Source organism: Balaenoptera acutorostrata, chromosome 14 (assembly GCF_949987535.1).
Source record: "Balaenoptera acutorostrata chromosome 14, mBalAcu1.1, whole genome shotgun sequence".
Taxonomy (NCBI): Eukaryota; Metazoa; Chordata; class Mammalia; order Artiodactyla; family Balaenopteridae; genus Balaenoptera; species Balaenoptera acutorostrata.
In genome coordinates this window covers 7,844,253-7,858,665 of record NC_080077.1, presented here as the reverse complement: position 1 = coordinate 7,858,665, position 14,413 = coordinate 7,844,253, and the positions used below count along the sequence as shown (strand labels likewise).

The 14,413-nt window shown below is 56.3% G+C and overlaps 1 protein-coding gene across 1 annotated transcript in view; it reads left to right on the top strand.

Annotated features, from left to right (window-relative positions):
- IGF2R (insulin like growth factor 2 receptor) overlaps window positions 1-14,413 on the top strand; it is a 111,165-nt gene that overhangs the window by 84,900 nt on the left and 11,852 nt on the right. The window contains exons 30-41 of the mRNA XM_057527505.1: window positions 1,169-1,305; window positions 2,459-2,649; window positions 4,134-4,260; window positions 4,927-5,046; window positions 5,335-5,591; window positions 5,858-6,076; window positions 8,090-8,239; window positions 10,362-10,523; window positions 11,635-11,842; window positions 12,161-12,307; window positions 13,332-13,566; window positions 14,276-14,412. Of these exons, the coding sequence (XP_057383488.1) occupies window positions 1,169-1,305; window positions 2,459-2,649; window positions 4,134-4,260; window positions 4,927-5,046; window positions 5,335-5,591; window positions 5,858-6,076; window positions 8,090-8,239; window positions 10,362-10,523; window positions 11,635-11,842; window positions 12,161-12,307; window positions 13,332-13,566; window positions 14,276-14,412 (2,090 nt within the window). The remainder of the gene's footprint in view (window positions 1-1,168; window positions 1,306-2,458; window positions 2,650-4,133; window positions 4,261-4,926; window positions 5,047-5,334; window positions 5,592-5,857; window positions 6,077-8,089; window positions 8,240-10,361; window positions 10,524-11,634; window positions 11,843-12,160; window positions 12,308-13,331; window positions 13,567-14,275; window position 14,413) is intronic.

Sequence of the window (14,413 nt, the reverse complement as noted above, 5' to 3'; positions counted from 1 at the left end):
TCCCCTGACGCACGCTGGGCTAGTCCCGCACAGTGATTAGAGTGGCCCTGTTAGACTGTAAGTCGGCCCAGGCTGTTGCTGAGACCCCTTAGTGCGGTGAAGCCCCTGTCTCTCCCTGCCGGAACGCTCCATGTGATGCTACCCTCAGCCCCTGCTGCGTCACTCCTCACGTCTGCTCTGCTCCAGCCACATGGGGCTCCTTGCTTCCCTGCGAGCGCACCGGGCTCTCCGCACCTCAGGCCCTTTGCTCCCGCTGCCGCCTCTGCCCGTGCTGCGCTTTGCCGGGTCCCTGCGTGACTGGCTCTTCCGCGTCTTTCTGAGTTTATTCAGAGGTGGCCTCCTCAGGAAGGCCTTCTCTGGCCATTGTCTAAAATCTCACCTCCTCTTTCCCCTTCCAAACTTCATACCCACTTCCCTGCCTTTCTTCCCCTCCTCGCTCTAATTGCCGTCTGACATACTGTACATTTTAAAAAATTACCTTGTGACTTCTGCAGACTTCATAAAATGGGCGATTTTTATCTCTTTCCTTCAACACAGTAGCCCCAGGTGGCATGTAGTTTTTGAATGAACGGGTGATTCTCAGTCTCTGCTGTGCTGAGGTTACCGCCTGGTGAAGTGGCATGTGTGGTTGTCCTCTGTCTCCACCTGGATCTGGCGCCCTGCAGAGGGAGTGTTTGTCTTTCTTACCATTAACTCTGCACCTGGCGTAGGGCTGGCTCTCAGTGTCTGTCCCTGCTTGGAGTTCATGCAGTAAGTAAACCTTTACCTGAGCAGGTCAACATCAGCCTGTTTTATTTCAGTGACTGTTGGTGTCCTCCAGCTTGGAAAGCAGGTGGCCGGCCCGGGCTGCCCTGGGCATTGCGTGTCTTAGCTGTCTGTGTACCCTTGTCTTCTCACTGGCCTGAGCAGGACAAGCGCTTACTCTTTGCTTTTTTTGGTTAATACATAGTTTTGTTGAGCTAGGGCTTGACATTTCCTGAACTCAAGCTGTGTTGTTGCTGATTCTGCCTGGAGCTGGGAGGGTCCAGTGTCGAGTTCTGTCCCTGGCAGGATCTGATTCCCAGGGTGTCAGGAGTAGACTCTGCCTTTATACTGATCCTCTGCAGACGGAGCGCTAGACTCTGTTAGAATCCAGCTGAACCTCACCGTGGCGCTTTCTTCCCCTCAGAGACGGGGCTGGGAACACCTTCGATCTCTCATCCCTGTCGAGGTACAGTGGCAACTGGGAAGCCGTCACGAGGACGGGAGCCACCGAGCACTACCTCATCAACGTGTGCAAGTCTCTGGCTCCGCAGGCTGGCTCGGGTGAGTGAGCTCTCTGGCGGAGGTGCTCATGGCTTGTAGTGAGTTTATGGGAGAAGAGGAAGTAGGAGCGGATTCTTTGACGGCGCGTTGCTCTCTGACACATGAGTGCTTTTGCCAAGAAGCAGCAGGAGGAATTATCTGAGGGTCTTGATGACCCACCCCTGGTGTGGTCCAGGGTAAATCAGTGCTGAAGGCTCTGTTGGGAGCAGTATAACCATTGTTTGAATGTGGGGAGCTGGAGGGTGGGTAGAAATAATCACCGTGGCAGGTGATTCTTACTTAGCCAGGGCAGGAGATAGGAGGGTGGGAAATGGAGCTCTGGGTATGTGCCCTCTGTATTCATTGAGAGCAGAGTGGGTGGGGTCCTGTTAGGATGCACCCAGACCCTTGGTGCCAGTGATGAGGCTAGAACTCAGTTGTACCCGTGCGACTAGGAGCAGCAACCCACGGAGACCTTGGTGCCGTCCACGGCCCACTGGGATCCTGTCCCGAAACCTGTCCCGTTTTCTTGGAGTTTTATGCAGCCTCACTGAGGCAGCCTCTTGTCTGGCTCAACTCAGAGGGGGCACTGTTCCTGTCTTTTTTTTTTTTTTTTTTTTTTAAAAAAAAAAAAAAAACCAAACCCAGAAAGTTATTTTTCTCCTCTGCATGGTTTGAGGCCATGGCCCACTTCCCCTTGCTTTGTATGCTGGCTAGATTGATGACACCGAGGCTCTTATTAACCGCGAAGTGGGACTCGTTCTTTACCCAGGGCAGATGACTCAGACATTTCAGGGACTGGGAAATTGGCACAGTTCTTGGTGACTTCTTAAAGTAAGATAGCATGTGAATATAGGCCATTTAAAATGTTCCATGGGCATAATCTAGGTGTTTCAGCTTCATCTTGTTTGGGGATCAGAAATAATTGAGGCTGTTCTGCCTTGAATTCTCCCCACACCCCATGCTCACCCCCAACCCATCTGTGGTAAAACAGCGTTTCATGGAGTGAGAACTCATGGTGTCATTGGCATCAGACTTAATGAAAGAAAACACTGATATTTTGCAGTGATTGTTAGAATCAACTATGTCGTGTGCCGGACGTTACGTCCCTTGTTAAGTCCTAGACTGGACAGGGGCTGATGGCCACTCCTAACTGTCTCTGCTTGTGCTGCAGAGCCGTGCCCTCCGGAGGCGGCTGTGTGTCTGCTGGGTGGCTCCAAGCCCGTGAACCTGGGCAGAGTGAGGGATGGCCCTCAGTGGAGCGAGGGCATGACTCTGCTGAGGTACGTCGATGGTGACCTGTGTCCGGACCAGATCCGGAAGAAGTCAACCACCATCCGCTTCTCGTGCAGCGAGAGCCAACTCGTAAGTGACACAGCTGTCTCGGCCCCCGTGCGAGTCCAGGGTCAGCGAGACTGATGTCTCACTTCCTGGGATGTGAGTTGAAGAGCTCGGGGTGACCCAGCCTAACGAAGGGCATGGGCGGCGCGGCCTTGGGCCCGTGGTCCCGGGGTGTCCACCCTGGCAGTTCTTGTTCCAGAATTTGGTGGTTCTCTTTGAAGTTTGACTCAGATCCCTGAAGGCTGGAGAGAGAACTGATATTTGATAACCTGCCCTTGTCTTCATGGAGGCACTTGGGTAAAGCAGAAGGTTGGGCAGACCCGGTTCCAAGGTAGCTCTTCCACTTCCTGGCCGTGTACCTCGGTCACTTAACCTCCCTAAACTGAACACCTGTTACCAACACGAGCGTGGCCTGTCCTGCCAATTCGCTATGAGGTTAGAGAGAGGAGGCGTGGAGCGCCGGGCACCGTTTCTGGCATGTGGTTGGTGCGTGGTAACTGGGTTCTCGTCTCGTCTCTGGACGATTCCTTCCCTGACGGGTTGGTACATGCAGTTCAGCAGGTGGGGGCTGAATTAATGGTTTCTCCGGACGGTTTTTTCACCGCGGGAGCACCTCTGCCTCGGAGATGAAGGTGCAGCCTGTGTGCTGTCTCGTAAGATCTGGGAGTGAGGTCAGGCTGGCCCAGTGCACTCCATCCTCCGTGTCAGGACAGAGCACCACCGTGCAGCTGCGTGTGGGCAGCCGTGGCGGGAGGAGCCCGAGGTGTGCCCCCTTGACGGGGTGGCAGCTGAGGTTTCCGCTCAGGAGGCTGTGCAGAGGCTGAGCCTGGGCCCCTGCGCTGCTGGCGTCCGCGCTCCTGGGCCCCCACAGACTCGCTCAGCTCTGTAACTGAGTGGAGAGGCTCACGGCAGAGCGAGACAGCTGCTTGGTCTGTGGAGGGCTCTGCACGCGGGTGCCGGGGGCTGGTTTATCTGGGAAGGAGGGCGCTGCTGCACGAATCTTACCCTTCTACCCTCGCCGTGTGGACGAGACACGTCTGAGAGGCAGGGAGCCTTAGCCCAGGTGGTGGAGGGATTAGTTAGTTCATGACCAGTTCTCCCTGCGGGTCTCCCTGTTGTGTCCATCGTAACAGATGCCGGTTCTGTTTTTCAGGACGGTACCATCTATTTCCTCGTTCGTGCCTCGCGGTCGCCCTTTGAGCACCCTTCGCCACCCCGTCCCCGCCCCCACCTTAGAAGCCTTAGCTGTCGGAAAACGTCCCTGTCCCCCGAGGGGATTTCCGGCTCTCTCTCACCCTGTGTGTGTCAAGCCCCCAGGGGTATCTCAGGAGCAAGCCCTGACCCTTTGCTTCTCCCCAGTCTGCCCTCGTCCCGTGAAGACACCGAGACGGGTGTGTCACGGGCTTGTGGTGCGTCACAGGGGAGCTCCTGCTCGACGCCAGTGGGCGCTGTTACCTGCGTCAGGCGTGCGCCCCGTCAGCAGCTGTCTGCCCTTCGCCTGTTTCTAGAACTCCAGGCCCATGTTCCTCAGTGCCGTGGAGGACTGCGAGTACACCTTCTCCTGGCCCACGGCCGCCGCCTGCCCTGTGAAGAGCAACGTGCACGACGACTGCCAGGTCACCAACCCCTCCACGGGTGAGGGGCGCTGCCGGCCACCCATCCCCACACCTTCAACACACACGCGTGCACGTGCACACACACGTGCACGCACACGCGCACACTGCATACAGATACACGTGCGCGCGCGCAAGCGTGAGAGAGGGGAGCAGGCACCCCGGGCAGCGGCATCCTGTCCTGTGGGTGCACGTTTGGCCTTTCCTGCTGGATCTGCCCGGTCCTGTTGACTTGTGGCTCTTCAGTGGAGAAGAGACTGAGCCCCTCCCTGGAAGCCGTGCTCCCCGTAACTCCTGTTTCTGGGGTGCTGGTCCCAAGCTCTAGGCTGGCGGAGCTGGAGTCAGTCTCCTGTTCCTTTCAGAGTTGATGTGAGGCAACTAGGAAACCACAGGATCTCAGCGCTGGGGCCCAGAAAGGTTTGGGGGTGGGTCACTGGCAGCGGGAGGGATGCCGGCGGGCCCTCCTGACTCCAGCGGAATCGCCGTGGCCGCTGTGGCCCAGGCGCAGGGGGACACCCTGAGCTGCTGTCTCCTGGGTACTTTGTAGCTGTCAGGAAGGTTTTGGGGGCCGCGCCAGCGAAGGGGGGCGGTGACACGTGACGAGGAATCAGGAGGCCCGATGGCCAGCGGGATCTGTGTGTGAGCGCGGGTGATGGGTCACGGTGTCCCCATCCCTTCCCCCGAGCAGGACACCTGTTTGACCTGAGCTCTCTAAGCGGCAGGGCCGGGTACACTGCCGCCTACAGCGAGAAGGGGCTGGTCTACCTCAGCGTGTGCGGGGACAACGAGAACTGCGCCCCTGGTGTAGGTGAGTGCGGCCCGCCCTCCCGGCCCCGAGGTCGGCCTCGGCCTCCGCGTCCCTCCCGCAAAGAGGTCAGATGCCTTCATCGGCAGCAGTGGGCTGGTTGGGGTGCGGGGGCTTCATGGCCACGTGATGGAATACTAGATGTGTAACATTTGCTAAAACCACACGGGACCCTCCCGAGTGTTAGCTGTGAATTTCAAAGTCTGGTTCTGCAGAAAGTTCTCATGGGAAAGCGTGTGCTTTGAATCCATAATTGTGTGTCTTCCACTCTCCCTTGTGCGTTTGGGACAGGGGCCTGCTTCGGGCAGACCAGGATCAGCGTGGGCAAGGCGAGCAAGAGGCTGAAGTACGTGGACCAGGTCTTACAGCTGGTGTACGAGGACGGCTCCCCCTGTCCTTCCAAGACCGGCCTGAGCTACAAGAGCGTGATCAGCTTCGTGTGCAGGCCCGAAGCCGGGCCCACCAACAGGCCCGTGCTCATCTCCCTGGACAAGCAGACGTGCACGCTCTTCTTGTACTGGCACACACCCCTGGCCTGCGAGCAGGTGGTGAGTCGGGCTGGGCCCGTGTGGCATGGCCCACCCGGGGGCCCCACGCCGCTTCTCCTGCAACTCCCTCGGGCCCCCAGCCTGTCTCATCCACTCCTGGGGCCCCAGTCATACTTGGTTCAAAGTGCCCGATGTTAGGTAACCAAGCATTTGGGGCGCTGGTCCACCCTTCGTGCTCTTTTGGTTCAGCTTACGTTCTCGTGGGTGACTTGGGGGTCAGGAACACGTATTGCAGACACCAACGAGGCCTGTTTCCTGCTTGACAGACGGAATGTTCCGTGAGGAACGGCAGCTCCGTCATCGACTTGTCCCCCCTCATCCACCGCACCGGGGGGTACGAAGCGTACGATGAGAGCGAGGACGATGCCCCCGACACCAGCCCGGACTTCTACATCAACATCTGCCGGCCGCTGAGCCCCATGCACGGGGTGCCTTGTCCCGCCGGCGCCGCCGTGTGCAAAGTTCCCGTCAACGGCGCCCCCATAGTGAGTAGGGAACCAAGGGCGGAGACCATCCTGCAAGATTTTTAACAGTCTCCTTCATGCCGTGTTTCTGGCTTTCACTGGAGAGCTTTCAGGCAGAAACACTGGGGAAATGAGCCAGGACTACATGTGTCTGGGTCCACTAGGGGAGGCGGACTGCAAGGGTTTGTGCGTTGAGCTGTCGGCGGATGAGGGTGGTCAGCAGTTATGGAAGAAAATGTGAGCACACGTGTAGACACACTGTTTCGTATCAGGTCAGAAGGCTCAAGGACGCTGATGGAACTTGGTTTCTTGGCTTACATGCGGGTCTTGTGTCACTGAAACGCTTGTGAAGTGCAAGCAGGTTCTTTGGTAAATGAGTTGTAATTAAGGGTATAAGCTGGTTTGCTAATAGCTGAGTGTTCTGCCTTCCAGTATAGATTTGGATCTCTAAACATTGTCTCCATGAGTTATATTCATGTTTTGTCAGATTCTTGGTATGTTTTATTTGAAATGCATCTCAAAAGTGGTGTGTTTGTCTGCATTCTTTAAACAGGGAGTCCTGTCATAAGGTATCTAGATGTCCTTTTAAAAAATGGATGTTATCTGTGGTGTTGGTGGGGAGAGACGTTGGGAGGGGTGGGGAAGTGGGCCGTGATATGAACTTGACAGAGGCGTAGCTATGTGACAAGTGCAGGGCCTGGAGCAACCAGATGTTGGCAGGAAGGGCTGTGGTGTCAGCCTTTCTAGTGGTGCAGGGGGGAGTCTTGGTGTGAACCACTTGCTGACAGGTCCAGTCTGCTTTGTTTTCCCATCCGGCTACCTTTTCTCAGATTTAAAAAAATGCAGGAAGTTCTCTAATTAGAGAGGGTGTTGTGTCATTGTGGACCTAACATGCCCCACAGTGGTGAACAAAGCACGTTGTGGCTTCATTCACACACACACACATACACACTCAGTACACACATGCTCATATTACACACACACTCATCACACATCACACACACTCATCACACACACTCATCACACTCATCTCACACGTGCATCACACACTCATCACAGTCATCTCACACACTCATCACATGCACTCATCACACTCATCTCACACATGCATCACACACACCACACATTCATCACTCATCACACACACTCATCACACTCATCTCACACACTCATCACATGCACTCATCACATTCATCTCACATGCATCACACACTCATCACACACTCATCACACTCATGCATCTCACACTCATCACACGCACACATGCACACTTATCACACACACATCTCCCACTCGTCACACACACTCATCACAGTCATCATACTCATCACACACCCTCATCCCACGCACATCACACACAGTCATCACACTTATCGCAAATTCATCTCACACACTCATCACACAATCGCACTCATAACACACACATCTCTCACACACACTCACACACACATGTACATACACACTGTTCCTGGCTGGTCACTTTTCATTCACTCGCATGTTTATTTGCTCGAAAACACTTGCCGAGCAGCCAGTGTGTGCCAGGGGCTGTGCGAAGCCACGGAAGACGGCGGGGAGTGAGTAAGCGTGTGCTCAGTGCCCCCTGAGGCCACGCCGTGGGCACCGCCGAGGAAGCAGCTGTCCCGGCGCAGTGCTGGGCAGGAGGAGACAGGGCGTCGTTGGGGCAGCCACGTGGGCTCCTGCTTCCCGCCAGCCGGAGCCAGAAACCGTGCAGCTGCCCTGGTGTAACTGGAGAGAGAGGCAACATTCCTGTTGCCTAGAATTGTCAAAAATTGACCCTGAGTAGAACCATTGTTATTAATGTAGGACCGAAACCGATAACCACTGGCAAACAGGTTTCTTTGTGGTGCCTTATTGTCAGGACTTTTCAGATGAGCTGCTAGTAACCCAATGTCTTTAGGTGCTACTCATGTTTAAAACAGATGGCATGTAATTTTTGCAATTCTCTGTTAGCCGTTTTTCCACTAACTTGGGGGAAAATAACTTTTCTGAAACATTGCTTTTTTCTTTGTTTAGGATATCGGTCGAGTCACAGGACCTCCGATACTCAATCCCATAGCTAACGAAGTTTACTTGAACTTTGAAAGTAGTACTCCTTGCCTGGTGGACAAGCATTTCAACTACACCTCACTGGTCGCCTTTCATTGTAAGAGGGGTGTGAGCATGGTAAGTGAGCGCCTGTTGACAAGGTAGGAGCCAAAGTGTGGGTCGATGAACCAGAGCTGGAAACCCGTAAAGCCTGTTTCAGACCAAGAATGCCTGTGTTCACAACGCCTGCCTTGCATCACGTGGTGTGCCAGCGGTGCGTGGAATAACTTGAAGCCGTTAGTTTAACAATAAGCAAGCCCACCCTGAGTTACCAGGGCAGATTCTGCACACAGAGGCTTGTTGTAATTTAAAAATATGAAACACTTCAGCATAGAAGTGGCCTTCACCTTTGCCTACCAATATACAAAAGTGTCAACTTTGGTTTTCTTTTTTTAAATTATAACATTACTTATCTTATTGGGAAGTCAGATGTTTTGGCAGCTGTAATCACTCAGGACATAATCCAAATTTTGGAAGTTAGCAAACAAAAGAAGACCTCTAGAATCAAAATAGCTACAACAAGTTTGTACAATCTACTTTTAAGGAGGCCATTGATTTTTGTTTTACACACATTTGAAAAACAGAACTGGTTTCCATTTAAAAAAAGTGCTGTTTTATAAAGAGTTTTGCATTAGTTTTCTCTCAACCTCCCTCTGAGAATGGGAGATAAATTGGTAGATTGTGGCCCCTGTTTTGCACTGACTCAGAAGGGCCGCCTGATGTCACATGGCTCTGCGGGGGCAGCTGGGCGCCCACCCGCTGCTCCAGTGGAGAGCTCTTTGCTCCAGGCAGCCTGGCTTTCAGCCCCTTACCTGTGCTTCTGAAATCCCTAAAACGCCAAAAACTTAACAATCCTTTGACGTGAGTGGACTGGGGCTACTTATGGTCTGTATTTGTCACACCTGATGTGAATATGTGGACGTGTTAATGTACTTGATTACAGGACCGTGTGTGTGTGTGTGTGTGTGTGTGTGTGTGTGTAAGACAAACACATATCCCGAACTGCCTCTGAAAACCCTGAAGGTGATGAATTCTAAGACTCTTGTGGCTGAAGGAGTGCAAGTAAAGGTCGTGGTTCTGTAACATGGAATCTCAGTAAGGTGACATTCTGATTCCCTGGCCTGTAGCAGGTTTGTGAGGGAGAGGGGGCTGACTGGACAGTGGCAGGAAGTGGCCTGGCAGCAGCCTGCCGAGGAGGGACAGTGCAGTCATTGAGAGAAGGGGGAGAAACAAACCACTGCTTTCTGGGGCCTCTGCATATAGAGCCCCAGAGCTCCCAGACAGACCTTTCCCTGTTCACAAACTGTTGGGTGTGAGGATACTCCTGAGTGATCAAGGCGAGGGAGGCCGTGATCGTCGGCTCCCTTGTCTCTGCAAGTGGGGCGTCTGGACACACGTCCGCAGGTACCCCTGGACTTGCGCTGGTCTCGGAGCAGCGGCGTGCTAAGAGTGGTCAGTACTTTGGGGTTTTAGAAACGGTATCTCACGCTGCATGTGCCGTCGAGTTTGGAAAGATTTTCGAGGAGGTTTTCTCTCCCTGTGTTTTTTATCTTTAGTGGAGATGAGATACTTTCTTCACTTACATTTATAGAAAAACAGATTCTCAGCTACAGCTAAAAATGAAATTCCTCATCTGTTTTTGTGGCTGTCGCTGAATGAGGGAGGGAGAAAGCACCTTGATTTGTATTTATTTATGATACTTGGCCTGTGGAATGTCTTGCCAGGTCACTTCTCTGCCTCATCGTAAACATCCTCAGTTTCCAGAGGCGGTGGAGCAGAGATGCATACAGAATCACTTGCCTCCGTCCTTCACGGCGGGAGGGTCTTGGTTTCACACGCCTCTCTGTCACGACGTTTAAAGATCCCTCGCTTTCTGCCTTTGAGCTGGTAGCGTGGAGCCCTGAGATGCTGTGCCTCTGTGGGTGCAGGGCCGCGGCCCAGGGGCCGCGAGGAGCTGGGGCGTGCGCAGGCCTGCCTCGCGGCGCTGGAGGGCAGTGCTGCTTCCTTGCCGCTGGCGGGGACGATGGCTCCGTCCTCTTGGAGAGAGGCCACCGTGGGTCACCCGAGCCCCTGGCGGTCTGGAGGCAGCGCAGGAGCCCGCAGCCCCCGGGCAGGTGTCTCCGGCACTTGCGGGGGAGCAGGGAGGACGCTGTGCTTATTAACCCGCGTGGGTTCAAGCCCGAGCCCTGCCTTAAAACAGGGCACTCCGAAGCTGCTGAGGACCAGCGACTGCGACTTTGTGTTCGAGTGGGAGACGCCGCTGGTGTGTCCTGACGAGGTGAAGGCAGAGGGCTGCTCCCTGACGGACGAGCAGCTGCACTACAGCTTCAACCTGTCCAGCCTCTCCAAGAGCACCTTCAAGGTAGCACTGCTGCCCCGGCGCCCGCCGTCTCGGGGCCGCCTCCTGGCTGCTTTCTGACGCTCGCTTGCGTTTCGCAGCGTGGCGCGTGTGATCACTGGAGGACGTGTGGCCGCAAGGCAGTGCGTGGTCGGGGGCGGCCTTACTCTGTCCCGCGCGGGGCTCGGACGGTGTGCAAACCAGTCGCGGCTCACGCCGGAGACGAGCCTCGCGGTGGGAGCGATTCTTTGTTTCGGAGGGTTCTGCGGCCCGGAGAGGGGGCCGGGGGGCTCTTCATATCGCAGATGGAGAGCCGGAGGCCGCTCGTGTGTGACCACGTGCCCGTAAGGGGCGGGGCCGGCAGAGGCCACGTGGACCCCCTCTGTCTCCAGCGTGACCGCAGAGGTGCCGGGGGCAGGGAGCTGTGGACCCCCGACTTGAACACATCTGGGTGTGTGGGGGGCTGGTCCGGCCCCGGCCGGAGCGCTGTGGACTGTTCGTTACGTGGCTGGGGCCATGGCTTACGTCCCTGTGACGTAGGCGTTGCTGAGTCGTACGGCCGTGGACCGAGCCCGCAAGATCCCCTGCCGCCCAGGGGACGGCGGCTGGTGAGCGGTGAGCTCCGAGGTGTGTGCCCAGGTGCCAGCGGCCTGGCTGCTGTAACGGAGACCGTGCCTGGGTGCAGGCCCTCCCGACGGGTGCGCAGCAGGTGCGGCCTGCAGAGGCTGGGCGGCAAGGGCGGCACCTTTGGTCAGGCTGCGGCCGCTCTGTGCTCAGCTTGCTCTGTGCTCAGGTCTGAGTCCTCGGCGCTCCCAGCTTACAGGCAGGAGACGCGGGCTTCAGGAAGGGGGGCGAGCCGCCTGGGGTCTCGCAGCTGCCGCCCCCCACGGGTCTGCGGGAGCACGGCCAGCAGGGCTGCCACCGGAGGGCAGGGCCTTGGTGCGGAAGGTGACCAGAGAGTGGACAGGGCGTTGCCCTCTGGAGGGGGGCAGGGCCCCAGAGGAGGAGGTGAGCGCCCAGGCGCCCGGGCACAGCCACGGACCCAGCTGCCGCTTGCCCGCACGCGCCTGCCTCCCGCAGCGCCGGCCCCCTGCACCCGGAGACCCCTCACGGCCACGGGGTGATGTCTCTCCAGGTGACCCGAGACTCGCGTACCTACAGCATTGGGGTGTGCACCGCGGCTGCAGGCCTGGACCAAGGAGGTTGCAAGGACGGAGGCGTCTGTCTGCTCTCCAGGAGCAAGGGGGTGTCTTTCGGGAGGCTGGCGTCGATGAGACTGGATTACAGGCACCAGGACGAAGCTGTCATTTTAAGTTACGCCAACGGAGATAATTGCCCTCCAGGTAAATCTTTGCAGAGGGGTGAATCTTAACGTTCCCAGGAAACGTGAAATTAGACGTGGCAGCAGGAGGGAACTGAGGAATGATGCTGTAGATGCCGCGAGCACTGGGACCTTGGCTCGGGCCACGGGACGATCCATCCTAACAGCCCTAGGGCCCTCGAACTGTTTGTCACGTTGCGGCCGGGAGGCCTGGCAGTCCCCACGTTGGTTGAGGGTGACCATGTCTATGCAGAGTCCTTGTTTGAGGTGACGGCGCCTGGTAAGGCACAGCCAACGTGGTGCTGATGATCGGGGTCACGCAGACTTCTTCTCTTTCCAGAAACTGAAGAAGGCGACCCGTGTGTGTTCCCCTTCGTGCTCAACGGGAAGAGCTATGAGCAGTGTGTTCTGGAGGGCAGGGCCAGGCCCTGGTGTGCGACCACCGCAAACTACGACAGAGACCACGAGTGGGGCTTTTGCAGACACTGTAAGTGGGAGAGCACCAGGTCCCAGCCAGGCCGGTGAGGTAACCTTGTACCCATGGTAGGCCTGCTTCGTGCTCAGATCTTTCTGGACGTCCAAGTAAACGGCAGTGATTCTGTTGCATATAATCTTCTAGCCAGGGCTATTTCCCATGAAGAAAAGTCGTCTTTAATTGTTCTGTGGGATGTATTGCGTAACCGTGAATGTACTCCGCGGCAGGGCCAGGTGGGGGGCAGGTTCGAGGTGGTCAGCTCGCCCACTCCCCAGCTCGAGGGACTTGTGTCCACATACCAGTTTTCAGCACCGGTGATCCACGTTCACTCTCAGCAGAATTGCTCCTGTCCCGGGTCTGCAGGGTGGTGAGGGGGTAATCAGGCCTGCAGGGGCTCGTCGGTTGATCGTCTGCTCCGTGGTGGGCTGGGCTGGGCAGGGGCGGGGGTCACGGCCAGCCAGGCCCAGCATCCTTGCTGCTGCCGCGTAGAGAACCGGCACGTGAGGGAGTCCTAGTAACACGTGTGGCACAGACTGATGTGAGTTCCCAAGGAAAGCGATGGGATAAATGCTCGAGAAGTTGTTTAGTGTTTGTAAGTCATCAGGGAGCAAAATGATACAAATTAAGGAGTTAGAAACGTTAAGTTTACAAGGGACTACTGTAGCTTTGTTTGGAGGCTTATTAAGACAGGACCTTTCTCCTGGTCTGTCGGATGGCACGTTTTTAGGTAATGAATTACAGGTATCTTTTTTTATTGTCATTCATACATTAATCAAATACCGAGTACCTGTCTGCAAGGCACTGCGCTATTGCTGTGAGGTTGATAAGTGCAGAAGGAGATACTGTGCCCCGAGGGAACCTGGTCTATGTAGGGTTGAGATACATGAATGGAACATGACGAGACCTGGCCGGGGCTGCATGGGGAGCGGCCAGGCATGGACAGGGTCCCTAAGGGCCAGCACAGCGGAGGCGGGGAGGAGCCTAAGGACGAGTGAGGGACAGGCCAGGTCTGACTGGTCCCCATGTGCTGCCCCAGCCAACAGCCACCGGACGTCCGCGATTATCTTCAAGTGCGACGAGGATGCCGATGTGGGGCGGCCACAGGTCTTCAGTGAAGTTCGTGGGTGCGAGGTGACGTTTGAGTGGAAAACCAAAGTCATCTGCCCCCCGAAGAAGATGGAGTGCAAGTTCATCCAGAAGCACAAGACCTACGACCTGCGGCTGCTGTCCTCCCTCACCGGCTCCTGGTTCTTTGTCCACGATGGGACCTCGTGAGTGCCCCCCACCTCGGCCGCGTGCTGACGGGCTGGGTGCTTGGTGCTTCAGCTCAGACCCTGAAGGCGGGATGGCCTCATTCCTCTGACGCTCAGGGCGGCCTGGTGCGCGGCGGGTGGTTTGGAAGCTGAGGCAACAGAAACCTTCAGAACCCAGAGAAGCCGCTGGTCCACTGTGGGCCTGATGGAATTAGTCTCGGTTTGGTGCATGTTGGTGAGGGGCAGCCGTCCTTGGCTACGTGTGTCGGGGCGCGTGAACCGTCCCGGCTCTGCTGCCCGAAGTCCCTAGGCCGTGCTGGCCCGCGGTGGCTTAGCTGGACTGACTGCTACCTGCATAGAGCCTTCCCCCAGGCGCTCCGGGATCCTTCCGTCCACACGGCACGGGGGAGCGTGGACCTGGAGGGCCTAAGTAGCCGTAAGCGAGGGAACGACTCGCCGGGGTTTGAGCCGCTGCGTGTCCTGACTCTAAACCACCCGAGTCTCGGGGCTCACTCACCCCACGTGCCTGCTTGGCACACTCGCTTCTTCAGCATCCAGCCGCTCTTTGGCCTTTCTTTACCCAGAGACCTGTTTCAGTGCTGCATCCAGAGGTGCTGCAAAATCCTTGGCTATCAGAACGATCACCTTTTCTGGAAGGAATGGAAGGAGCTGCCCCCGAGTGTGCAGGACAGACACTGACCTTGCCTCTCTCTGTGTCATTTTACAGGTACTACGTCAATTTGTGTCAGAAAATATACAAAGGGCCCCTGGACTGCTCTGAAAGAGCCAGCGTTTGCAAAAAGAGCCCCTCTGGCAACGTCCAGGTCTTGGGGCTCGTTCACACGCAGAAGCTGGACGTCATAGG